Source organism: Mytilus edulis, chromosome 14, assembly GCF_963676685.1.
Source record: "Mytilus edulis chromosome 14, xbMytEdul2.2, whole genome shotgun sequence".
Taxonomy (NCBI): Eukaryota; Metazoa; Mollusca; class Bivalvia; order Mytilida; family Mytilidae; genus Mytilus; species Mytilus edulis.
The window spans coordinates 70,744,633-70,772,437 of NC_092357.1; the positions used below are offsets into that span (position 1 = coordinate 70,744,633).

Genomic DNA, 27,805 nt, shown 5'->3' on the forward strand with positions numbered 1-27,805 from the left:
TCATTTCGAGACATTATAGAAATATTTTAGCCTATCACGCCAGCTTGAATTTTATTTTTAGCTTAGCCAAATTAGGTGTATCCAAAATTGTGCTGCCTCACAGCTCGAATTTCTAAAATTTGACGATTATTTTGTTTTATTTTATTGACTCCAGGGCGATAGCTCTTTATCATCCTCTCTGGTATAAGAGAAGGTCATTTTGGTTTGTATCCCTCCTACCCGTGTTAATTGACATCCAAAACCTTTTTATTTATAAGATTAATGGGGGGTCAGTCGAAGTCACTAATGATGTCCCGACTCAATCTGACAGGCGTACTAGCTATAGAGGACAGCATATATTTAGGCATATTTATACAAATAAAGACTTTTTTAAGTCATCTTTTTTCCCAAGCTGTCTGGAACAATCTCCAAGAAGCAATTTGCATGTCACCCTCCCTAGAATCCTTCAAATATATATCCGCCTTAACATTTGGAGGATCCTGTCTGGCTAATTAATTATTGTATTTAAACCACTGTACATAATGTGAATATGTTTAACATTAAGCTACAACTAGTGTTATTTTAAATTATAATTGAACTGTGGTAAATATTTTATTTTTTTATAACACAATGTTTCGACCCACATTTGCAGTTCCGGGATATTCCACCTTCTGGCACCGGAGTCTTTCCCGTACCATGAAGAAGAAGAAGAAGAAGAAGAAGAAGAAGAAGAAGAAGAAGAAGAAGAAGAAGAAGAAGAAGAAGAAGAAGAAGAAGAAGAAGAAGAAGAAGAAGAAGAAATTTCAAGTCATAAAGCGATCTGGTTAATCTCAGCGTAATGGTAGACAGTGCCTATATTTTACTTTGTTATTTTTATTGGAGAATACGCTTCCGTATAATACTGGCTGAATAAAGTTTTTGTGTAAGGCATATCGCCTGTCTGAGCTCTACGGAAAGTACAGAGGTAAGTATCAAAAATGGAATGAATAAAATTGAGAATGGAAATGGGGAATGTGTCAAAGAGACAACAACCCGCCCAAATAAAAAACAACAGCAGAGGGTCACCAACAGGTCTTCAATGTAGCGAGAAATTCCCGCACCCGGTGGCGTCCTTTAGCTGGCCCCTAAACAAATATATACTAGTCCAGTGATAATGAACGCCATACTAATTTCCAAATTGTACACAAGAAACTAAAATTAAAATAATACAAGACTAACAAAGGCCAGAGGCTCCTGACTTGGGACAGGCGCAAAAATGCGGCGGGGTTAAACATGTTTGTGAGATCTCAACCCTCCCCCTATACCTCTAACCAATGTAGTAAAGTAAACGCATAACAATACGCACATTAAAATTCAGTTCAAGAGAAATCCGAGTCTGATGTCAGAAGATGTAACCAAAGAAAATAAACAAAATGACAATAATACATAAATAACAACAGACTACTAGCAGTTAACTGACATGCCAGCTCCAGACTTCAACTAAACTGACTGAAAGATTATGATTTCATCATATGAACATCAGGCACAATCCTTCCCGTTAGGGGTTTAGTATCATACCATCATAACATATATGAGAAGAACATAACCCGTGTCATGCCAACAACTGTTTTTAGAATAAATGTGTTTAGTTCCGATGCAAAGACCTTATCAGTGACTCAATATTAACGCCAAAATATGCAATCTTTAATGACTTGACAACAGTATCGTAATTATATCCCTTCTTAATAAGTCTATTCAAAGGTTTTGTAAGTTTCTGAGGTGAATACTGACACCTTTGTGCTTTATAAAGAATATTACCATAAAAAATTGGATGTGAAATACCTGAACGTATTAGAAGTCTGCATGTTGAGCTATATTTACGAATAATGTCTTTATACCGATGATAAAATTTAGTAAATGTTTTGACTAGTTTGTGATATCGAAAACCCTGGTGTAATAATTTTTCAGTAATACATAAATTTCTCTCGTTAAAATCTAAAACATAGTTACATACACGAGCGAATCGTACAAGTTGAGATATATAAACACCGTAAGATGGTGACAAGGGAACGTCACCATCTAAAAACGGATAATTAACGATAGGAAATGAAAAATCATCCCTTTTATCATAAATTTTAGTATTCAGCTTTCCATTAGTGATATAGATATCAAGATCGAGAAAAGGGCAGTGGTCATTGTTAGTATTAGCTTTATTTAAAGTAAGTTCAACAGGATAAATTTCATTAATATACATACTGAAGTCGTCATTATTGAGAGCCAAAATATCATCCAAATATCTAAAAGTATTATTAAATTTGTTTATCAGATGTTGTTTCGATGGGTCTTTGCTTATTTTTTTTCATAAATTGTAACTCATAACAATACAAAAACAGGTCCGCAATAAGTGGTGCACAACTGTATTTCAAATCTTTTTCTTATAATTTTTGAAAAAAAACGAAAACACTGAATTGTCGTGGATAAGAAAATATATAAGAAAAAAATATTTTGATTCGGCATAAGTTAAATACACAACACAAGCTCTAAGGAAATTTTTACCGAATATAAAAAACATATGCATAACATAATGGTCGTAAGAGGGGTACCTTCATAACAATAACTGTAAAAAGGCTTGCCAAATTACGTTATCGGTACTTTTGGTGCATGCATGACGATAAAACGTACATCATATTTCTTTTAAACGATAAAAACTGTGAAAATCGACTGATTTTGACGATTGATCACGTTAGTTTTTCTCAAAAATAACGATTTACGATAATTATTTGAGATCCTTGACGAATCCCAAAATTTTGACGACTCATGGTATAATCTAAATCTATTTGACGCTAACGGTGGCCGAAAATGGCAGTTTGACGCTTAACAGTAAAGGGCAAATTCTAACCCTCCTAGACTCACAACAACTGGAGACATTAACATGTCACTGATCTGAAGAAAACAAATCTTATGTCCTAAAGGTGCTACCACTTCATTTTTTGGGGGGTGGGGGGTTCTAGGATGGAAATATTGTCCTGATTTTTTTTCGAATCGCAATCTCTGTCCGACATTTTATTTTCACTCTTTTCGGTCCTGCTTCATCCTGGCCCTTTTTTTACATAAATTGTCATGCTGTCCTTTCTTTTGGCATAGTGTCTCGTCTTACCTTTTTACACTAAACCTCCCTGTTCTGCCATTTTTTGCAGATTGCATCCAAGCCCCCTTGAAACTCGAATGACATGATAGCTCCCTAAGACTTACACAATTTCACATGCACACAAACAAACCATATGTAATTGTATGATACTGCAAATCTTTTCAGATTACCTGTTCAGAAACTTTAAACTTATGCGGAAATTCATTTCAACCATGTAATTAAAATTAAAAAAAAGAAGTTTTGGATGAATTTTATCAAATATCCAAATACTTTTTTACAGTGTATCGGTATCTGAATTGGATATTTTTGGCTGTTTACAGTTATTATTACTAGCTGTTAACTAAAGGAAATCACTAAGCGATAGTTACCATTTATTCACAAAACACGTGATTTATGGGCCTTTATCGGAATGATTTCTTTATTTTGACCTCACCGTGAACAACGGACTAGCTTTACATTATTTTCGAACTACATTAGCAAACAATACAAATGTTAATAAACCCTTGTATTTTTTATCTGAAGGGTATGAATTAATCGTTTTGTTAAATATTCTATTGCTAAAACAAGTTAAAAATTTATGATCCTTTGTAAATTCGAAACTGAGAATTGATCATCTCCGCCATAATTTTCCCGAACACATTTTCTGTATTGTGCAATATTTTCAAAGATTCCCCAGTAAATAAGAGAATCTTTTCCTCTAAACATGCCTCCTAAAAAAGAAGGACCCAGTAAGAAAAATGAGGCGAAGAAAAAAGAAAGAACAATAGAGGTTAATACTATGTTTTCGTGTAACGGTCTGAGTAGTAACAACTTACTGATGTTAGAAACTGAATCCGGGTCCGTTCGCGCACATTCACGTTCGCACCCACTCATGTTCGCCCCCTTTCACTTTCGCACCCTACATGTTCGCACACAAAGTCCGTTCGCACCCTACATGTTCGCGCCCAATTTTAATTGGTTTTGTGTTTAATAACTTTGTAATCAAGTTTTGGCAAGTAGTATTCTTATAAGTATAATTGTCCTCAAAATAAAGTGAGACAGCGGTTTTTTTTTGTGTTGAATAAATCTTAATCATGTTTTGGATAGTGTATTGTTAAAAAAAAAAATATTCCTTTCTAAATAAATTGGGATTCTGTCAACGTTTTATTTTGTGTGGAATAACTCTTAATCATGTTTTGGTTAGTGTATTGCTATATTTTATTGTTTCATAGTTTCAGATCAAAGGTACCAAGCTGTTAAAAAACAATTAATAAATTATCTTTTGTGTTTTACAAGTTTAAAATCTTCAATCTTTTACTCATACCAAGCTATAAATAAATTCAGTATTTACACGAATCCAATTAAAAACGACAATCATGATTTTCCAATTATTCAACTGGAATTTGAATTAAAATTGGACGCGAACGTGTAGAGTGCGAACGGACCTTGGGTGCGAACGTGCGAGGTGCGAACGTGTAGGGTGCGAAAGTATATTGGGCGCGAACGGACCTGATACCTTAGAAACTGGACAATCGACACACTTTTTGGACAAATGTATTTTTAGTGAATTTGTTGATGATTAACTGTATGGCTAGAATCTGAGAACAGAGACCAATTTTTTTATTTTTTTATTTGGGAATTTAAAAAAAAAATTCTCCTAAACATGCTAAATCAGTAAATGTACCAATGATTTATGTACAATACACCTTATCGCTATAATTTCCCAGCTGACCCGGCCCCTTGACCTTTTTACCTCATACATCAATCACTTTTCCTTTGTGGTGTTTTATGACATCAAAATTTTATGGGAACCTGTCATAGGTGCTCAAGGACAGGATCCTGTTATGAGCCCCTCGTAGCCCATTCACCTTATTATCATAAATCCTAGATTTTTCAATGTGTAATATTAGGCAGGCATTACCTGTGAATGGGGATGATGTCTGTATGATTTATTTTTTTTAATTCAAAGACATTAATAAAAGAAACGGAAATACCGTAACGTTTCCGATTTTGGTTCTGTTGTTAGGGATTTAGTTGTGACGTTATTTAAGTTATGACGTCATATTCAATGTATTAAAACAAAGAAACGCTTTCATCAGGAAAGGTTTTCTTCATATCAAATAATTATTAAAAATTAATTGGCCTTCTTACTTGTCATGCTTGTTATAAGGTAATTTCCCATAATATTTTCCTCAAATCCCGAGCGTAAACGATACCGGGAAAACATTTGTGCGCAGATGCAGACCGGAAAGGAAGCAGATCTGAAAAAAAAAGTTACCAATTTTGAGTTCATTAGTAGAATGAAAAATTCAGGAAATTTTCCTGAATTTTTTATTTTTTTTTTATTGATTTTTCTTCCGTAATTGGGGACTTCATCCCCATATCACTGATAAGTACCATATATAAACCAATATACCATATTTTGACTCTAAATAAATGCATGTTTACTAACAATGTGAAACTCAACTAATAGAGGGAAGCCAAAGGTTGCCAACTTCGTTTCAAGAAATTGGGTCTACGGTCAGGATTTTTTTTTTAAATGAATAAAATTTCACGTATAAATAAATCAAAATTTGTTTCTAAATACCAAGTTACAGTAATAATAAAAAAACACAAATTTTGTTCTTGAGAATATAAATAATAGGACTTATACATAAAAAACATATTCTAATTCAGTTTTTTTTTAAAATAAAAATAATTTTGTAATATTGTTTTCCAGGATAAAACCTTTGGATTGAAAAACAAGAAAGGATCAAAGCAACAGAAGTTCATTCAGCATGTGGAGAAACAAGTCAAATGTGGGAACGTAAAAACAAGCAAGGTATGTGTTTCAGCTTATATAGATTATTTTCATTTCTACCTGTGCATGTGGGAGCTAAAGTGTTTACAGACAAGCATAAAGTTTTCTGTGTGGAGGTTTCTTAATCGGGTGCATATAGAGTATTATAGACAGTCAGGGGTTCTACTTCAGTCTTTTACAAGTATACTTTATTTACTTGAAGAAGTAAAAATAATATACTAATATAAGTTAATTATAATGTTTGAATAATCCCCCCTTAATTTTCTCAAAAATTCACTTGTATATATGTAAATTGTTTTTTCAATTCCACAAAAGTTCTGATGTTTTGAGATGTAAAAACATGCTTTTAATGATTTTACCAGGTTAGCTCATAATTTTTTATAAATTATATGTTCAATGTTTCATCTCATTAATCATGTTAATTAAAAACAAATAAACTGATTGCTCAAAGATTTTAAGTATTTGCACAAGGCCTTTAAATATTTCCCCTAGGGGCTTGTAAATGAGCAGTGTTCTGAAGATAACAGACATTTGCAAAGGACAGACAATTTAAGATTCTATTAGAGCAAATAAATCCTAAGAAATTAAGAAAAGAAGATAGGATGTCTTTTTCACTTACATAAGTAAAAAATTCTGAATGTGTAAGGGACATAACTAACCTTAAAAAAAATACCTGTACATGTAAATAAAATTCACTTGAATAAGTATCTTATAAATTTACTTAAATAAGTATAATAATATTACTTCTTCAAGTAAATAAAGACTAACAGACCCATGACTTTCTGTCTGCACAAGGTAAAGCTGAAACCAATACGTTCACATGAACGAAAGTCCTGGTTTTACTATCTAATTCTGAAGTTTACAGTAACTCAATTTAATGGTGCTAATCATGTAATTTTAGATATTGGATCAAATGTTTCGGCCAATAGAATCATGCTATTGTTGATATCTGATTAAATGTTTCAACCAACATGACCAATTGAATCATGTTATTATAGATATTTGATCAGATTTTTCAGCCATGGAAATTCAGTGTGATTTCATGAATATTGATGCTTTTTATTGTAGCTTACTGAATTGACTCAAGCAGGCAAGAAAAAGGAAGACAAGAAAAAAGAGCAAGATGAGTTAAATATGTTGTTTAGACCAGTACAGACAGTAGGCAAAGGTAAACACCCAATCAAAGTTAAGCTTATTCTGTACATTGATGTAATAATCCAATCAAAATGAGATTTATACTGTACATTGAGGTGAACATTGTCATCCAATCAAAATGAGGTTTTCACTGAACATTGAGGTAAACATCCAATCAAAACTAATGGACACTTTGCACAGGATATGTAAGAGTTGTGTCCCTTCACCTATACATCAAAATATACATAAAAAAAGATAAAATGGTCAAATAAAGAACACAGATGAGGATCATTGAAGACAAAACTTCAGAAAAGTTTGCAAAATACAGCTTAGAAATCTATTATTTGGAAAGTTTCTGTTCTCTATCTAGATTTGCTTCAACCAATTCTTATGATACACAATGCTTATTGGGAAAGCGTCACTTTTACGGTTCTTGAGTTATGTCCCATTATAACGTTATTTGCAAAAGGGACCATCATTCCCCATTTATTTTTATGCCCACCCTGAGATTTATCATTATGCTGTTTTTTTCAGGTGCTGACCCCAAATCTGTTTTGTGTGCCTTTTTTAAACAGGGCCAGTGTTCTAAAGGTTCCAAGTGTAAATTCTCCCATGACCTTGGTGTAGAAAGAAAAGCAGAAAAGAGAAATATTTATGAAGATAAAAGTGAAGATAAAGGTAAATATAATTGGCCGTTTCAGAATCTAAAGAATCATGGGTAATTTCATTGTTCGTACCCCAAAATGAAAATAACGTTCCGTCATTGGTTGAATTTACATTGTTTAGAACGTTTTAAACCAATCACAACGCTTTGGTGTACGCTTTTGAAAATATTACCCAGAATGCATTAGATTCTGAAACAGCGAATTATTACATTGGTTGCAATGAATTACATTGATTTCCCAGTTAAATAAAAATCGTTAATTTTGCATTTGAAATAAACGTGGTTATTTCACTCTCTGACGTCATACAACAATAGGTGTTGTCAAGATGTTGATAAAGGCAGATCATAACAAATTGTGAATGCATAGAAAAAAAGATACAGTTCCTCACATGTTCTACATTAATTTCTTTAAAAAAAGTTGTTTGCCAAACTCCATTTGTGAATTAATGTGTTGTTTGGTCACTCGTTGAATATTTTTTCTATATTTGAATTCTTCAATTAGTTAATATTCTATAAATATCACTCTGGTCTGTTCTCAGCTTTTCATAAAATTGTGTATCACTACATTAAGGAAGTTTCCTACTAGGTTTCAAAATAACAAGATTTTCACACCACTAGTACATGTATATATTGATGGATGAATGATAAACGGAACCAAAAGAGCCAAAAATAAAATATGGGTAAATTTGCCTGTTTTCGAGATATTAGCCATTGAAATTTTGGCAGGAAAATGTTCTGTCTTGATTTTTCATAGCTTTATTATTGACAAGTTTAAGTTCTCAAAAACTATTAAAAAATAACAAGGATTTTATACGACTTTTACAGATGGATGATTATTATACATGTAAAAGATTTATAGAAAGAAAATGGGGTCAGTGGGCAATTTTTTTTAAAGCAATCAAATAGATAAAAACCAGAGGATTTAGAAAATCTGACAAAAAATTCAAAACACGACAAGCGAACTTCCTTATTATGCAAATCAAGTATTTTTCTCTGAAATTTACAATGATTGATGTATGGTCTATGGAGAAACAAGTACTGGAATAGATAACAAATTGTTATTTATGAAATAACATGTAACCAACTTTATAATCAATGCTTTAGCATGTTTAACCTCTTTTCTACATGTTCTAAAGAAAATAAATTGTTAATTTCTTTATTATTAAATGAAAAATTGATTTTCATCAACTTGGTCAAAATTCAAAATTTCTGAAAGCAATTCAAGAATTGTCAAGTATTGTGAACAACAGGGCGAGTAGGTATTGCTTTTGCAGTTCAGCAAAGCAAAGTATGACAGGAAGGCAACTTTATCACCCCAGCCACCTGCTACCATGAGTAGGTATGGCTTTTAACCAGCAAAGCAAAGTAAGACAGGAAAGCAACTTTATCACCCAGCCACCTGCTACCATGAGTAGGTATGGCTTTTGACCAGCAAAGCAAAGTAAGACAGGAAAGCAACTTTATCAACCCAGCCACCTGCTACCATGAGTAGGTATGGCTTTTGACCAGCAAAGCAAAGTAAGACAGGAAAGCAACTTTATCACCCAGCCACCTGCTACCATGAGTAGGTATGGCTTTTGACCAGCAAAGCAAAGTAAGACAGGAAAGCAACTTTATCACCCCAGTCACCTGCTACCATGAGTAGGTATGGCTTTTGACCAGCAAAGCAAAGTAAGACAGGAAAGCAACTTTATCACCCCAGCCACCTGCTACCATGAGCAATTAGTTATTTCACTACAACATGTGAATGTAATAGTAGAGGTAGTGATTTATTCTTTGTTATATTTTTTAAGAAACCGTTGAAGATTGGGACGAAACCAAATTACAAGAAGTTGTTGAGAAGAAGCATGGAGCTGCCAATAAACAGAAAATGGAAACCGCTATTGTAAGTTACAAATAAACACAAAATGGAGACTGCTATTGTAAGTTACAAATAAACAGAAAATGGAAACTGCTATTGTAAGTTACAAATAAACAGAAAATGGAAACGGCTATTGTAAGTTACAAATAAACAGAAAATGGAAACTGCTATTGTAAGTTACAAATAAACAGAAAATGGAAACTGCTATTGTAAGTTACAAATAAACAGAAAATGGAAAGGGCTATTGGTAGCTACAAATAAACAGAAAATGGAAACGGCTATTGTTTTAAAGTTACAAATAAACAGAAAATGAAAACTGCTATTGTAAGTTACAAGTAAACAGAAAATGGAAACGGCTATTGTAAGTTACAAATAAACAGAAAATGGAAACAGCTATTGTAAGTTACAAATAAACAGAAAATAGAAACGGCTATCTTAAGTTACAAATAAACAGAAAATGGAAACGGCTATTGTAAGTTACAAATAAACAGAAAATGGAAACGGCTATTGTAAGTTACAAATAAACAGAAAATGGAAACGGCTATCTTAAGTTACAAATAAACAGAAAATGGAAAATGCTATTGTAAGTTGCAAATAAACAGAAAATGGAAACTGCTATTGTAAGTTGCAAATAAACAGAAAATGGAAACGGCTATTGCAAGTTACAAATAAACAAAATGGAAATGGCTATTGTAAGTTACAAATAAACAGAAAATGGAAACTGATATTGTATGTTACAAATAAACAAAAAATGGAAACAGCTATTGTAAGTTACAAATAAACAGAAAATGGAAACAGCTATTGTAAGTTACAAAGAAACAGAAAATGGAAACGGCTATTGTAAGTTAGGTCTAAATCAAGTATATATGGTGTATTTTATGTAAAAATGAGAAATACACATTAATAAGACAGAAACCCAACAAGACAATAAAGTATAACAATAATACATAACTCCATGGACAAAAGGAGAAGTGTAAAAAATTCACAAAAGGAGAAGTGTAAAAAATTCACAAAAGGAGAACTGTAAAAAATTCACAAAAGGAGAAGTGTAAAAAATTCACAAAAGGAGAAGTGTAAAAAATTCACAAAACAAATCATTGCAAATGTTATCAATCACAATATAATTTCTGTTGAGACACTTACCATATATACTATACATTCTATACTGAAAAGAGAAAGCACTTATTTACAGTATATCTTTCAACAGAGGACGTGTGTGTCTGTCAAACGTATTTGATGATACTAAGATTACATGTAATCAAAAAATGTTGTCCATTACAGATAAGTGTTGATTACTTGAAAATATGTATTAAGTTACAATTGATTAAAATGGTTTATTCCTTGAATGCCAACATCCTTTGATCTACCGACAATTTACCTGTAAAATTATGTTGGCGTTCGAGGAATAGGTGCAAGTAGTTATCACAACAAAAGTGCATGCTTATCAAAACAATTATACTAATTAAACAGAAAGGTATATTCCAGGTAGCTAAATCACATTCATGTTTGTAAAGTTGTTGAAAATCATTTTTTGCTGTAACTGCGCATGCTTTAACCAGTATGCTCTTCTCTAAAAATAAAACTTCGAAATGTATTGCATCACAAAGTTTTTGGACTTATATACTTTTTTCCAATATTTCTATAGTTGTGTGGACTGTCATATCCTTATGTTGAATTTCTCGAAACTTTGTATGTAATGTTAGATTACTATGTTTTATTTTGTTCAGTTGTTCAGGATATTTTTCTTGGGTTTAATATTACACCCGTTTTTATTTACTGTAAGTCATTTATAATATATTGTTCAGGTATTTGTTATGTTAGCAATTCATCAGAATTCTTGTTACCCTATTTTATGGACTTGAAATTTTGTAGAGTTATGGAAGATATTCTCATACTTTTTCATAGCATAAAGTTGTCTCATTGGCAATCATACCACATCTTCTATTTTTTATATACAGAAAACAATACATATAACATAAGTAAACATATAAGAAGATTGACAAAAAGCACACATATGTGATCTGATAACTATTGTTGAATATTCTATACAAGCAATTTCCACATTTAAGAGTCTATTACAAGTGTAAAGTTTAACTAATTGTGAAAAAATCATATTATAAGTAGTTCATACTAACTAATAAAATTTTTAAAATGATATGGATTTAAATAAATATTTTATATCCTCTCTAGTTAGAAATAATCGTATTTAAGTAGACTTTTTAAATTTTTTAAAACATGTCTTATATTAATAAACCTTTCCATTCCTAAATTATTTTTTTTTAATGAAAAGTAATAAAAAACGTTTTTATTTTCTTAATTATTTTTTGAATATTCATGATAATTTTAACCTCAAAAATCTACTTTGTTCTTATCAAAAAGTGATAAAATGTTGCAATTTTATCAAATTCTCTAATTATTTTTTACATTTAAATACTTGTAAAATGATTTAAATAGTTATGAAAACACCTATTGTTCTTATATAGAAATATTTTTGTTGGCGTTCCAGGAATAGATAACATATAAAATGTTGGCATTTGAGGAAGACACCATTAAAATTACAGATTACCCTTCAACACTTGTATACACAATATAAATAGATATTTGTTTATTTATAGATATGTAAATTTTTGTTTATTTATAGATATGCAAATTTTTCCTGGAAGCTGTCGAAAATGGTAAATATGGATGGTTCTGGGCCTGTCCAAACGGTGCAGACAAATGTCATTATCGACATTGTCTACCTCCAGGTACTTTTAAAATTATTTATCTATATATAGTGTATTGATTACTTATCACCCATACTTAATAGTTGGCTACCAAAGACAACCACTGCACTACAGGACCCTGACTTTGGACAGGCACACAAATAATGTGGTGGGTTAAATATGAACAGTCAACCTAACCTTGGACAGTGGCGTAACAGCACAACATAATAACAAACTAAAAATCAGTTGCAATTGGCATATCTCATAAGAATTTCATGAGTCACAAAAACGAATAGCAATAAACATGATAAAAAAAGAATGACACAGACACTAAAAGAAGAATACCTACAGTTACTAAAAGCTAGTTCAAATCTAATTACAACTTATATATTTCATGCATTCCCAGACTGAATTATCAATCGGTACACATGCATTTGATTTAGTGTAAAGACTTAACTCTAACATTGTCTAAGAAAGACATTACCTTGTGAAATGTCAAAATATAAGTAAACAGTATGAACAATATTAATTAGTGGGTAATTAAGTACTTTTTCTGGGAAAATTGCTGCAAAAACTAGCTGAACATGAAAAAAAAGTATCTGTAAATAAGTTGGTTTGATGTAAATATTATTTATTTGTTTTAACTTTTTTCCCTTAATATTTGCAGGATTTGTTCTGAAGAAAGACAAGAAGAAGGATACAGAAGAGGATCAGATTACCATTGAGGAATTAATAGAGAAAGAGGTTTGTCTGATTGTTGTAATTAATAGAGAAATTAAATTAAAACAATTGTAGAGGGTAGGACTGGAAGTTTATTATTTTGGATGCGGGTCATTGGTAAATTATTGATACTTGTCCATTTCTTGTATACTAATATCGGTATGTGATCAATATTTTATTTGGTATAGAGATTTGTGAAGACCTTCCTGCCCACCCAAATCTATTTTATTTAATTGCCCTTTTAGGCAATATAGACTTAAAACTTTACATGGTCTATAGCTATATACTATAGTTCGTTATCATTCGTTGGATACACATTTTTTGTGGATTTCACGAGTACAGGTAAAAAAAGAAATTAAACGAAAGACAAATTTTTTATCAGCTTGTATGCAAACCTCGGCAAAACCACAAAATTAAGTATCCACAAACAACAAGTTTTTGTTTATCCACAAAAAATTGGTACCCACAAAAATAAATGAATCCACAGTATCGGCTTTTGACATTAATTCTTAAAGTGTTATAAATGGACGGTCTTAAGTTGGGTAATATTTACTGTGGAATAATTGATTTCCTGTGTTCAAATTATGTGGATTGGGGAAAACCTTTATCTTTGTGGATACATTTGAACCTTGTTAAGTGGAAGATGAAGGACTGGACAAAAGTATTTGACTTATCTGAGGTTCGACACATCCAAGGACGAGTGTGTTGTAATTAATTTGAACTGTATGAATTAGGATAGGATATTTGTATACAGAAGATATTTTGACGATTGTGCCTTTTTTATATGATAATTAATGGTTTTATTTCAACATGTTCAAAAATATCTTTTTGTTTTGTTTTACAGAGAGCAGCCTTAGGGGCTAATGTTACCAGGGTTACATATGAAACATTCATAAAATGGAAGGAAAGAAAGGTAGGATAAATAAATGACTTTCAAATTCATTTCATCATGGGGATATTCCATACATTTTGTATGTCACAATGCTTATGTTAATTTGTCATGGTAACAGATTGTTAAATGACCACATTAATGTTAATTGACCTCAGGTCAACTATTAATGTAACTATGTCATTAAAAACCACAAATGATTTCGATAAGAAGTTTATTTTGTTTCATTGAATAAATGTGATTTGTTTTACATATTTATACGACTGCAAACATTTTTTTGGTTTGTATAATGTTTAGTTTAAGTGAATGGTTCCTATGAAATTTTACACCGAAATAGCAGGCTATCAGTTCATTTTTAAATGTTTTACTTTTTCTTTGCTGAAAAGTGTTGAAAAAAAATAAATGTCATGCACACATGTATGATTTTTTTGTCATTTTTCTTAGTACCTACAAGTCCTAATTTCTGACTATATGACAACAATCTTCATCAATGTCATGTGACACATTTTAAGTTTTACCTACTTCCTGTTTGCCGAGTGAATCACCTGACCATGGTTACTTAAATCGATGATTTTTAAATTTTTTTTATAGAGAAGTGAAAAGATTGAAATTGCAAGAGAGGCTAAAGACAAAAAGAAATGTGACTTTAAAGCTGGAAAAATGTTGGGAGTAAGTATAATAGAATTATGGATATGAGTAGCTATTGTTCTCTCTATTAATATTTTTTCAATGTTGTACAAAACACCTTGATTATAATTAATATTGACAAAATATTTACTTTGTAGACAAAAATATAAACATTTAAAAAAAAAAAACTTTATCAGAAAATTTCATTTGATATATATAGCAAATTGACAAACACAAATTATACTTAAGCTTAATTAAACTGCATCAGAAGAATGTGATTAAAGCAGCTAATTTTACAGAGTTATCTCCCTGTAGTGTTGTGTACCACCTTAAGGCCTAGGAGAACAGAAGAGGATGTGTTTCAAGCTTATATCAGTCATTGTCAGTATTGAATGTTAGTGTGGGGAATAAAGCTCTTTGATTTATAATTTCAGATTACTGACAGAGAAATATTTGAGTTAAATCCTGACCTTTAGGACTACAGCACTTTGATTTATAATTTCAGATTACTGGCCGAAATATGTTTGAGTTTAACACTGACTTTTAGGACTACAGCACTTTGATTTATAATTTCAGATTACTGACAGAGATATGTTTTGAGTTAAATCCTGACCTTTAGGACTACAGCACTTCGATTTATAATTTCAGATTACTGGCCGAGATATGTTTGAGTTTAACACTGACTTTTAGGACTACAGCACTTTGATTTATAATTTCAGATTACTGGCCGAGATATGTTTGAGTTAAACCGTGACTTTTAGGACTACAGCACTTTGATTTATAATTTCAGATAACTGGCCGAGATATGTTTGAGTTTAACCCTGACTTTTAGGACTACAGTGCTTTGATTTATAATTTCAGATTACTGGCAGAGATATGTTTGAGTTTAACCCTGACTTGATAGGAATGGATGACGATGAGGCTGATGAGGGGGAGATAGAACGAGAAAGAGATGAAGATGTAAGTAAAATGAATAAATTGTTTTTATACGACCGCAAAAATTTTAATTTTTCGTTGTATATTGATATCACGTTGGCGTCGTCGTCGTCCGAATACTTTTAGTTTTCGCACTCTAACTTTAGTAAAAGTGAATAGAAATCTATGAAATTTTAAGACAAGGTTTATGACCACAAAAGAAAGGTTGGGATTGGTTTTGGGAGTTTTGATCTCAACATTTTAGGAATTAGGGGCCAAAAAGGGCCCCAATAAGCATTTTCTTGGTTTTCGCACTATAACTAAAAGTTTACAAAGGGGCCCAAATCAAACTTTGTTTGATTTCATCAAAAATTGAATAATTGGGGTTCTTTGATATGCCGAATCTAACTGTGTATGTAGATTCTTAATTTTTGGTCCCGTTTTCAAATTGGTCTACATTAAGGTCCAAAGGGTCTAAAATTAAACTTTGTTTGATTTTGACAAAAAATGAATCCTTGGGGTTCTTTGATATGCTGAATCTAAAAATGTACTGAGATTTTTGATTATTGGCCCAGTTTTCAAGTTGGTCCAAATCAGGGTCCAAAATTAAACTTTACTTGATTTCATCAAAAATTGAATAATTGGGGTTCTTTGATATGCCGATTTTAACTGTGTATGTAGATTCTTAATTTTTGGTCTCGTTTTCAAATTGGTCAACATAAAGGTCCAAAGGGTCCAAAATTAAACTTAGCTTGATTTTAACAAAAATTGAATTCTTGGGCTTCTTTGATATGCTGAATCTAAACATGTACTTAGATTTTTGATTATGGGCCCAGTTTTCAAGTTGGTCCAAATCAGGATCCAAAATTATTATATTAAGTATTGTGCAATAGCAAGAAATTTTCAATTGCAGAGTATTCAGCAAAAGCAAGAAATCTTCAATTGTACAGTATTGTGCAATAGCAAATATTTTGGATTGCACAGTATTGCGCAATAGCAAGAAATATCTACTTGCACAATATTGTGCAATAGCAAGAAATTTTCAATTGATTGGAGTTATCTTTCTTTGTCCAGAATAGTAGTTGAATCAACTTAAATCATTTTTTTTATACAATATACAATGTATATTCACTTTTACTACCAACTGATAAATTAAAACAATCTTTACCATTCAGTGATAACAAGCACTTTTTTTACATTTTAATATTTTATGATGTATTAAAATGAGTAGTTATTGCTATTTCTTCAATTTTTTTGAGAGGATTAATATTCAACAGCATAGTGAATTGCTCAAAGGCAAAACAAACATTTTAAGTTCATTAGACCACATTCATTCTGTGTCAAAAATCTATGCTGTGTCAACTATTTAATCACAGTCCAAATTTAGAGCTGAATCCAGCTTGAAAGTTGTGTCCATACTTGCCCCAACCGTTCAGGGTTCGACCTCTGCGGTCGTATAAAGCTGCGCCCTGCGGAGCATCTGGTTAAAATGTTGATATGACAGCAAATGTTTCAAGATGACAAGGGAGAAAACTTATGTCAAAGATTATGCAAACCATTGGTTTTTTTTAAGATTTGAGGGGGTATTGTAGGCCCCCTTTTTATACGACCCCAAAAAAAATTTGGGATTGTAGAATGGAATGATGTCGTCGTCATCGTCGTCCGAAGACACATTGGTTTCCGGATAATAACTTGAGTTTAAGTGAATAGATCTTTATGAAATTTTTTCAGAAGGTTCAATACCACAAAATGAAGGCTGGGATTAATTTTGGGGATGATGGTCCCAACCGTTTAGGAAAAAGGGGCCCAAAAGAGGCCCAAAACAAACATTTAATCTAGTTTCAGGATAATTACTTGTGTACAAGTATTTCAATTGCTCTGAAATTATATCGCAATGTTTAAAACCACAAGTAGAAGGTTTGGATTCATTTTCAGGGTTATGGGGCCAAAGTTAAGGAATTAAGGGCCAAAACAAGCATTTTTCTAGTTTCCAGACAATAACTTGTGTGTAATTGTATGGATCTCAAAAGGGGAGGCTGGGATTAAGTTTTGGGTTAAGGATTTAGGGGCCTCTCAGAAATTGTACTACAAGGTTCAATACTACAAAAGAAAGCATGGGATTGAGTTTAAGGGTTATTGCTCCAATGGATGTTTCAAAAAGTGGGGGGGGGGGGATTTTTTGTTTACCATTTTTACAAAATTTTTCAAATTTCAAATTTTGAAAAGTTTCAAGAAGAAACATTCAATTGCACAGTATTGTGCAATAGATTGTAAGATCTTTGACCACATTAATTTTGTGACAAAAACCTGTATTATGTAAAAAAATTTGATCACTATCCAAATTCAGACAGTATCAAGCTTGAGTATTGTGACCAAATTTGCCCCAACTGTTCAGGGTTCGACCACTGGGGTCGTATATAGCTGCGCCCTGCGGAGCACCTGGTTGAAGATGGAAATATGGTCAAGTTCAGAACTGTGTAGGTCAAACTGAAGATGAGGTGTATTTGCTTCTGCCTTTCTAGGCACACATTAAAAATAAAGACTTGTGATCTTAGAGTCTTTTACATAGAAACTAGCATGTTAAAAATTGAATTTTTATATGTGCTCTTGTGTAATTTACATATATATATCATTTTAGTGCTATTATTTTTATGCATTTTTGTGTATCTTTTTTTTCAGGATGAGGATGAAATTGTCGTCCAAGAAATCAATTTAGATTCATTTAACAATTACGTGGGTAAAGGTGAAGGGACAGTAGCCCCAGAGTCCAGGGTACCGATGACAAATGGTGTTGTACGAAATAATGGTAAGATAAATATAGGTCACTGTAACCTAAGCAGTGTTAACCTAGGATACATTAATATCCAACAACATTGTATAATGAGTGTTCATAGGGTGGTTAAAAGAATTTCTTAATCGGTGGCTAAATTGTCTAAAAAGCTACTACTGTAATCACTAGCCAGTAAAAACTGATGTGAGTTTGAATTGTAGGTGCACTCCACTCCAATCTTAATTGACTAGGATTGTCAGTTTCCCTATCTAAGGTTGGTGTTTATCTCTGGGCACTCCTGCTTCCTTTGCCGAAACAACTGGCCACCATGAAATAGCCCAAAAAGTGTTGTTAAAACTCCCTATAAATGTCCAACTAAGAGACATTCATATGGAGGTTAAAAGAATATCCGACACCAAATAATGCTAACTTTGTATAAGGGCATTTCAATGGATGGTTAAAAGAATGTCCAATCCCTTTAAATGTTGACTTATGGTGTTTCATTGGTAGGGTTAAAGAATGTTCAAAACATCTAAAATTAACTTTGACTGAATGTGTTTCATAGGAAGATTTAAAGAATATAAAACATCATCTAATGTTAACTATGCTATATGATATTCCATAGGGAGGTTAAAGTATATAAAACACCTAGTGGGTCAATTTTGACTAAGGGCTATTCCAGAAAAAAATGTATTTGGTTGGAAGGCAGTTTATGTCAGCACCCGCCACCCAGACAATTGTAATTGAGAATTATAGTGCATTATAGTGTGAAAAGTTGCTCTGATACCCATCACCCATGTATTATTAATATAATGTGCCTCCCCCCCCCCCCTACATGAGGGTGTTTCATAGGAAAGAATATAAAAAACCTTCTAGGGTTAGTTTTGACTATAGGGGCGACTTCATTTGGAACCAGAGTTCTGACTAGAGTTCCATATGAACAGTAAATAATTTTGAAGAGTAAGGTCTCTAGATTACCCGAAGTACAAGGCCCTTACTCTTAAATGTCTTAATATGTTAACATTCAAATTTAATTGGATTGACATCATAACATCTGGGATATCGAGTCGATCTCAAGGAACCCTGCCACAATCCAGGGCTCCCCGAGTTCTAATGGTGGGAAAGCTATTATATCCAATTATAACAGGTGTTATATATAATCATGTCAATCCCATCTACTCTAGATATCCAAATGAAGTCCACCTAGGTGTTTCATAGGGATCTTAAAAGAATATCAAACACCATTTAACAAATGTTTAAGGTTAACTTTGCCAAAGGATTATTCCAAAGAAGGTTATCCAACATTATCTACGGTTAACTAGGTCTAGAGGGGATTTTATGGTAGCTTGGCAGAGAAAATCAGCATGCAAGATACTGCACAGTCCCATGTTATTTCCTACCAAGTCAATAAAGTGATGAAAGAAATATTTCTTGTAATTTTACCTGGGTTGGCCCTGTATGCTAAATATTGGACGACGAGCTACATTGAGGGCAAACCTGTGGTAAAATAGTCCTAATGGGCAAACCTGTGGTAAAATAGTCCTAATGGGCAAACCTGTGGTAAAATAGTCCTAATGGGCAAACCTGTGGTAAAATCAGTATCAAACCCTCTATTTCTATTCTATAGGAAAAAGACGGCAATACTTATGAATTGAAGCGCTGTAGATGAAAGCAACTATTTGCTGTTCCTTCAAATAAACGCACTATTACATTGATTAAAATGAACAAGGCAAATTGAATTAGTGACATGCTAATGTTTAAACTATTTTTTATAAGATGTTGAGATAGGTTTGGAATAATTGAAAAATGACAATTTTACTTATATTTAAAAAATTGGCTTATACATGTATCACATTTATCATTGTTTGTTTATGTTTCCTTGTGATGATTTTTAAATTTCATAATCTTGCATATTCCCTTAAAATGCTTATAATCTTACGCCATCGTTCAATGGCTTCATGAAGTTCATTCATTAAAAAAACATATGACGTGGAAATTTGAATGGAACAGCCGAAACAATATATTCATATTTTACAACAGGTGTACTCAAAGCTTTTAAAGAACCTCATTATAGAATTATTGATATAAGATAAGGAGGTTTGGTATGCTTGTCAATGAGTCAGCTATCCAAAAGATAAGTGATATGGTTGCAAATGAGACAACTCTTCACCACAGATCCCTAATGACTTAAAAGTTAACAGCTACAGGTCACATTTTATCCTTCAACAATATGCAAAATATACCATATAGGTGACCTCCACATGTCAAAATATGAAAGAATTCAATGATAAAGCAAAGGACTTGATTTATGACAAGACCATAAACAAAATGAAAAGGCATAACAGACAGCACCTTGATTTATTGGTACAAAATGAACAGAACAAATATAATATATGTTATTTTTTACTTTCATAATTTTAGACGAAGAGTCCAAGTTAAATGAAGCTGGTGCATTACCTACAACAGACAATATGTCCGATACAGATGCAGCGAACATGAACGGTGATATTGAAATTGACGAGGACCTATTTGACGGGGAAGATCTTGATCAAATAGAAGAAGATTTAGAAACTTTAGATTTGGAAGAATGACCCCACCATTCTGAAACAGACAAGAAAAGAAAAAAAAAACATATTACGTTTTGGATGAATGACCTTGTGATAGTGCTTTGACCTTTAAAATTTGACTTTTGACCTCAGTTGTTTAAGTTACTTTTGGATAATGCTGTCATTTGTTAATTGGTATGAATACAAATTGGAAACCTGAGATGTTGGGTTTATGTCAATGATACAGCAACCAAACAGCAAAAAATAACCAAATGGCGTCTGGCGTATATACTAAATTTAGTCCTGGTATCTATGATGAGTTTTTTTTAAAGGCAACATTCAGTCTTCTGCATTATACCAGCCTCAGTATATAAATATGTTAAGCTTTAAATCCTGGAAAATTGTAAATAAATTAGGCCTTCAACACTTGATAAAAAAAACCATAAAAAAATGATTGAGCAGGACAGGCACATGTTGTTTGGTAAGATGAAACATGGGTTTTTAGATCAACACTCCCTCTCTTTACTCTCTATCAGTGGACTTATATAACAAACATAAAAACAGCATACAATAGAAGTATAGAAAGACATTTCAACAATGATCAGTCAACAATGATCAGTCAATTGACTCAAATTATACTCTTTACAGAAATGAAGGATCATACCCCAACCCAACCCCCAGTCATTTATCCCTTTAGGTATTTAACTTTTCCTTATTAATTTGTACCCTCTGTCTTTAATTGGAGATATGGTATGATTACCAATAAGACAACCATCAGAGTTCATTTGAAATATGACACAAATGATAAATATAGATTCGCTTCATTCCTTCCAATGAATTTGTATGAAAAATCAGCAACTTTGATCTTTTTGCAAATAAAATTGTTTTTCAAATGTATTTATCATCCAAAAATAAATTGCAAACATTCCTATACATGCTATAGTCAAAGATACACTTATGTTATATGCAAAGAACCTTGAATTAAAAACCAATCTATTCAATGAATTGTTGCTGAGAAACAGTAACATTTGCCAGGAAATGATCTGCTTCAAGTTGTATTGGAGTCCAACTCAAGTCTGTAAAAGTCAAATACTGAATTTGCATTTTTGGGAAAGAATACATGTATGTTAACAATTTAACACATTGGCTTTTAATTCAATTCATGTTACTCTACCATGTCTATTATCATAAACAGTGAGATCTGTTGAAATGAAGCTTGCTCATCATTTATTTATTAAGGTATGCAACAGTTACTGTGAGTTCATTATTATTCGTTGGATACCAGGTGAAACATGAATTTACTGTGCTTAGCCAATAACCTTTGTGGTAGTGAATTACCTATTGCCTGACCAGTTTAAAAAATTGTCAATACAATTTGTCCATTTAAATTGTACAGTAGGTATTGTGAGAGCTATTACCAACAGGTGGTCATTTAACTACCTGTAGATTTACCTGGTTGTTTAAATTGACAGAGTTAATTTAAATGACTGATAGCTAGCTTGCTTTCCTCATGTCCAATGTCCTGAATGGTGATGGGTGGGAAGGGAAATTTCGGTTTTGACTTGGATGTTTAAAGGTTGAAATTCCTTCTGATGTACCCAAAAATAAATCAAAGAAATTATGTTGGGTATGGTTAGACCTAAGTCCCTTTCGATCCTGTCATATCAATTTAAATGGAATAGAGTCAATAGATAGACCTAAAAATTGTTTGATGATTTAGTTCAAACATACATATATATAATCGTGATAATTATTGTTTACTGGTTTGTTAGTTAAATAAGATATAATTGTTCCACAATATTTTTGATCACAAAAGACTTTGTTATAAACTGATCTGACCTGACTTGACTGCATGCAAGTGTCTTAACAAAAGTTGATGTATGGCAATAGACATCTCTGTAAAATATCTTGCATCATATTAATATAAACTTCAATGTATTTAAGATTAAGGTGTTCAGATTGAAAGAGTCATTTCTGATTTTAATTCATCATGTCCATTGAGCTTTTGATTTTGCCAATTTATATTAAAGGACTTTCTGTTTTGAATTTCCCTTGAATTTCCCTTGGAGGTTTGTATTTTTTGTTATTTTACTTTTTGTTTGGTTTTGGATGGCATGAAAATTTGTATGTTAACAGTATCAGATTCTAAACCTTGTAAAGGGCAAGCATTATTTTACCAAACAATATTCTGTATGATAAAATTATTGTGTATACATGACTATTATGATTGAAATAAATTTATGGTTAATGATTTCAAATTGTAGTTATTTTCTAATTGACTATTTAAAGACAAAACCAACTAATGTATACATACATATCTGTTGACAATGAGACTCATATCTACCAGAGGATGTAAATAAAAGGTCACTGTACAGCCTTCAACAATGAGCAAACCCACACACATAGTTAGCAATAAAAAGCTCATAGAAAACTAAATATGAAACAGTTCTAAAGAGAAATTTAATTGTGGTAGACAATTAGGATTGGTACACAATAAATGTGGTAGACAATTAGGATTGGTACACAATAAATGTGGTAGACAATTAGGATTGGTACACAATAAATGTGGTAGACCATTAGGATTGGTACACAATAAATGTGGTAGACCATTAGGATTGGTACACAATACATGTGGTAGACCATTAAGATTGGTACACAATACATGTGGTAGACCATTAGGATTGGTACACAATACATGTGGTAGACCATTAGGATTGAAACACAATACATGTGGTAGACCATTAGGATTGGTACACAATACATGTGGTAGACCATTAGGATTGGTACACAATACATGTGGTAGACCATTAGGATTGGTACACAATACATGTGGTAGACCATTAGGATTGGTACACAATACATGTGGTAGACCATTAGGATTGGTACACAATACATGTGGTAGACCATTAGGATTGGTACACAATACATGTGGTAGACCATTAGGATTGGTACACAATACATGTGGTAGACCATTAGGATTGGTACACAATACATGTGGTAGACCATTAGGATTGGTACACAATACATGTGGTAGACAATTAGGATTGGTACACAATAAATGTGGTAGGGCTAAACATGTTATTGAGCATTTAATCCTCCAAATACCACAATTCTTCAGGTTAAAACCAGTTGAAACCATAATATGAAACCTGCTTGAATTCAGCACTAGAAGAAATGAAAAAAAACAATCTTTATATCTGCTTTACCGAAACTTTAAAAACAAATATGGCTGGAGGTACTCTTTGGCGGCAAATTGATGAACATTAAAGTCACTGGCCGAAGCTTATTATTGGAGAAATTACATGTCAATACATTCCAGAATTCAAAATGTCAATTTCCTTAGTTACAATCAAAACCATTAGTACAAAATAAATGTGCATGAATCTGAATTTAGAGTGAATGAGATACCTTCTAATCCTGGTAAAACTGGGGATGATCATAAAAAGGATTTGTTGTTTTGTAGCAGATCAGGATAAGAAAATGTTGATCCGATATGAATTTAACGTACTAGACATGGAGAATTTTAAGTGCTGGTACACAATGTACACACATCAGTCCACATGAATACATGTCACCCTATACAGGTTCAATGTACATAATTTCAAATCGATTAAATGGACTACTGTAAATTCAAAAATTATTGCATGCATTTTTTATTGTAATTTTGTCATTTTAGACTAAAATGCTATTTTTATTTTTGCGATATGGCAAAAAATCCTGTTGAATTCATATAAAAAAGATTTTTATAATGCAAGTTTAAATTATTGCAATTTTAACCCTGTCACATTTTTCGCAATAATAAAAGCATCGCAATAATTTCTTAATTTACAGTATACAGTCTTAGTTGAAAGTTGAAACTATTGCCAAACAGAAGAGCAGTAAACACCGATTTTCAAGGGATTGCTCAATTAAGAAATCACAATGTTATACTAGTTTGTGAACTTGAACAGAAAATAATGAGTGAGGACCTTTTCTTGAAAAAGGCTTTCCAATCTGTATCAATCTGAACTATATATTGTGTATTAATATAACTTTGTCTCTGAGTGTTTTAAGAGGACTATTTTATATTGTGTGAGGAGGGAGGATTGCTTTCTGAAAGTATGTAAATTTTATGCTTTTGTAAGTCTCATTTATTTTGGCACAGCTTAACCACATAAAAATTTCCCTTTTGTACACAATAATTTCCTGAATTTTCAAAGTATTCCTTTTAATTTTGTTTTAGGCAAGGTTATATTTTTCTTCTTATCTTCAGGAACCTCTGATATTTGTTAGTCCTGTTTCAAAGTTAAGTCAAGTGTGAATTAAATTTTCACTGAACTTGGTTTTATAGATGCCCTGATTATGTTGGGGAATTGTTTGCTGTGTTGAGGACTCATTGGTGGCATAAGGCTGTTTTCTGCTCTTTGTTTTCACCGATGAGACATTTCTAATTCCGGCAAAAATATATATCAACATTACCATTTGTTGTTGTTTTTGGAAAAGAATGAATACTGAGAATATTAGCTGATACCAATTTTTATACGACCGCAAAATTTGAAAAAATTTTCGTCGTATATTGCTATCACGTTGGCGTCGGCGTCGTCGTCGTCGTCGTCGTCCGGCGTCCGAATACTTTTAGTTTTCGCACTCTAACTTTAGTAAAAGTGAATGGAAATCTATGAAATTTTAACACAAGGTTTATGACCACAAAAGAAAGGTTGGTATTGATTTTGGGAGTTTTGGTCCCAACATTTTAGGAATTAGGGGCCAAAAAGGGCCCAAATAAGCATTTTTTTGGTTTTCGCACTATAACTTTAGTTTAAGTTAATAGAAATCTATGAAATTTTGACACAAGGTTTATGACCACAAAAGAACGGTTGGGATTGATTTTGGGAGTTTAGGTTTCAACAGTTTAGGAATTAGGGGCCAAAAAAGGGCCCAAATAAGCATTATTCTTGGTTTTCGCACAATAACTTTAGTTTAAGTAAATAGAAATCAATGAAATTTAAACACAATGTTAATGACTACAAAAGGAAGGATGGTATTGATTTTGGGAGTTTAGGTCCCAACAGTTTAGGAATTAGGGGCCAAAAAGGGACCCAAATAAGCATTTTTCTTGGTTTTCGCACCATAACGTTAGTATAAGTTAATAGAAATCTATGAAATTTAAACACAAGGTTTATGACCATAAAAGGAAGGTTGGTATTGATTTTGGGAGTTTTGGTCCCAACAGAATAAGGGGCCCAAAGGGTCCAAAATTAAACTTTGTTTGATTTCATCAAAATTGAATAATTGGGGTTCTTTGATATGCCGAATCTAACTGTCATGACTGTGTATGTAGATTCTTAACTTTTGGTCCCGTTTTCAAATTGGTCTACATTAAGGTCCAAAGGGTCCAAAATTAAACTTAGTTTGATTTTGACAAAAAATGAATCAGTTAGGTTCTTTGATATGCTGAATCTAAAAATGTACTTAGATTCTTGATTATTGGCCCAGTTTTCAAGTTGGTCCAAATCGGGGTCCAAAATTAAACTTTGTTTGATTTCATCAAAAATTGAATAAATGGGGTTCTTTGATATACCAAATCTAACTGTGTATGTAGATTCTTCATTTTGGTCCTGTTTTCAAATTGGTCTACACTAAAGTCCAAAGGGTCCAAAATTAAACTTAGTCTGATTTCAACAAAAATTGAAATCTTGGGGTTCTTTGATATGCTGAATCCAAAAATGTACTTAGATTTTTTTATTATGGGCCCAGTTTTCAAGTTGGTCCAAATCAGGATCTAAAATTATTATATTAAGTGTTGTGCAATAGCAAGTCTTTTCAATTGCACAGTATTGCGCAATGGCAAGAAATATCTAATTGCACAATATTGTGAAATAGCAATTTTTTTTTTAATTAGAGTTATCTTTCTTTGTCCAGAATAGTAAGCAAGAAATATCTAATTGCAAAATATTGTGCAATAGCAAGATTTTTTTTTTAATTGGAGTTATCTTTCTTTGTCCAGAATCAACTTAAATCTTTGTTATATACAATATACAATGTATATTCACTTTTTACTACCAACTGATAAATTATAATAAATAACATTCAGTGATAACAAGCAGTTTTTTTTACATCTTAATATTTTATGATGTATTTAAATGAGTAGCTATTGTTGCAAACTCCATTAGAAATTTTAATTGAGATTAGTTTTGGAATAAGGGAAAGGGGGATGTGATTAAAAAAATTGGGTTCAATTTTTCTCATTTGAAATTTCATAAATAAAAAAGAAAATTTCTTCAAACATTTTTATGCCCCACCTACGATAGTAGAGGGGCATTATGTTTTCTGGTCTGTGCGTCCGTCCGTCCGTCTGTTCGTTCGTCCGTCCGTCTGTCCCGCTTCAGGGTAAAGTTTTTGGTTAAGGTAGTTTTTGATGAAGTTTAAGTCCAATCGACTTCAAACTTAGTACACATGTCCCCTATGATATGATCTTTCTAATTCTAATGCCAAATTAGAGTTTTTACCCCAATTTCACGGTCCACTGAACATGGAAAATGATAGTGCGAGTGGGGCATTCGTGTACTGAGGACACATTCTTGTTTTGAGAGGATTAATATTCAACAGCATAGTGAATTGCTCTAAGAGAAAACAAAAATTTTAAGTTCATTAGAACACATTCATTCTGTGTCAGAAACCTATGCTGTGTCAACTATTTAATCACAATCCAAATTTAGTGCTGAATCCAGCTTGAATGTTGTGTCCATACTTGCCCCAACCGTTCAGGGTTCAACCTCTGCGGTCGTATAAAGCTACGCCCTGCGGAGCATCTGGTTGTCATTGTCGTCAGTACAAAAATCTTCTCCTTTGAACCGACTGGACCAAATGATAAAAACTTGGCCATAATCATCATTTAGGTATCTAGTTTAAAAACTATGTCTGATAGCAATGCCTGGCAACCATGATGAAAATTGAAGTTTTTGTTATTATTTTGAAAACCGTTATAAATAGTATTGAAGGGTGTACAGTGACCTATACTTGTTAAATTCCATGTCCTTTGGTTGCTAGTGGAGAGTTGTCTCATTTGTAAGTCATACCACATAATCTTACTTCTATAAACACTTTAAC

At 32.3% G+C, this 27,805-nt stretch overlaps 1 protein-coding gene across 1 annotated transcript; it reads left to right on the plus strand.

Annotated features, from left to right (window-relative positions):
- The first annotated feature begins 3,694 nt into the window (after positions 1-3,694).
- Positions 3,695-22,974, plus strand: LOC139503520 (zinc finger CCCH domain-containing protein 15-like). Its single transcript, XM_071293314.1, has 12 exons — positions 3,695-3,875; positions 5,805-5,906; positions 6,954-7,053; positions 7,554-7,697; positions 9,477-9,568; positions 12,186-12,291; positions 12,917-12,993; positions 13,814-13,882; positions 14,450-14,527; positions 15,347-15,445; positions 18,080-18,206; positions 20,592-22,974. The coding sequence occupies exons 1-12, from the start codon at positions 3,810-3,812 to the stop codon at positions 20,759-20,761; spliced, it is 1,230 nt and encodes a 409-aa protein (XP_071149415.1). The 5' UTR covers positions 3,695-3,809; the 3' UTR covers positions 20,762-22,974.
- The last annotated feature ends 4,831 nt before the right edge of the window (positions 22,975-27,805 follow it).

Excerpts from the sequence above, each read along its gene's own strand:
- LOC139503520 (XM_071293314.1), top strand. The coding sequence starts at position 3,810 with ATGCCTCCTAAAAAAGAAGGACCCAGTAAGAAAAATGAGGCGAAGAAA. Across the intron at positions 3,876-5,804 it reads AAAAAGAAAGAACAATAGAG|GATAAAACCTTTGGATTGAA; the intron begins GTTAATACTATG and ends ATTGTTTTCCAG. Across the intron at positions 15,446-18,079 it reads AACGAGAAAGAGATGAAGAT|GATGAGGATGAAATTGTCGT; the intron begins GTAAGTAAAATG and ends CTTTTTTTTCAG.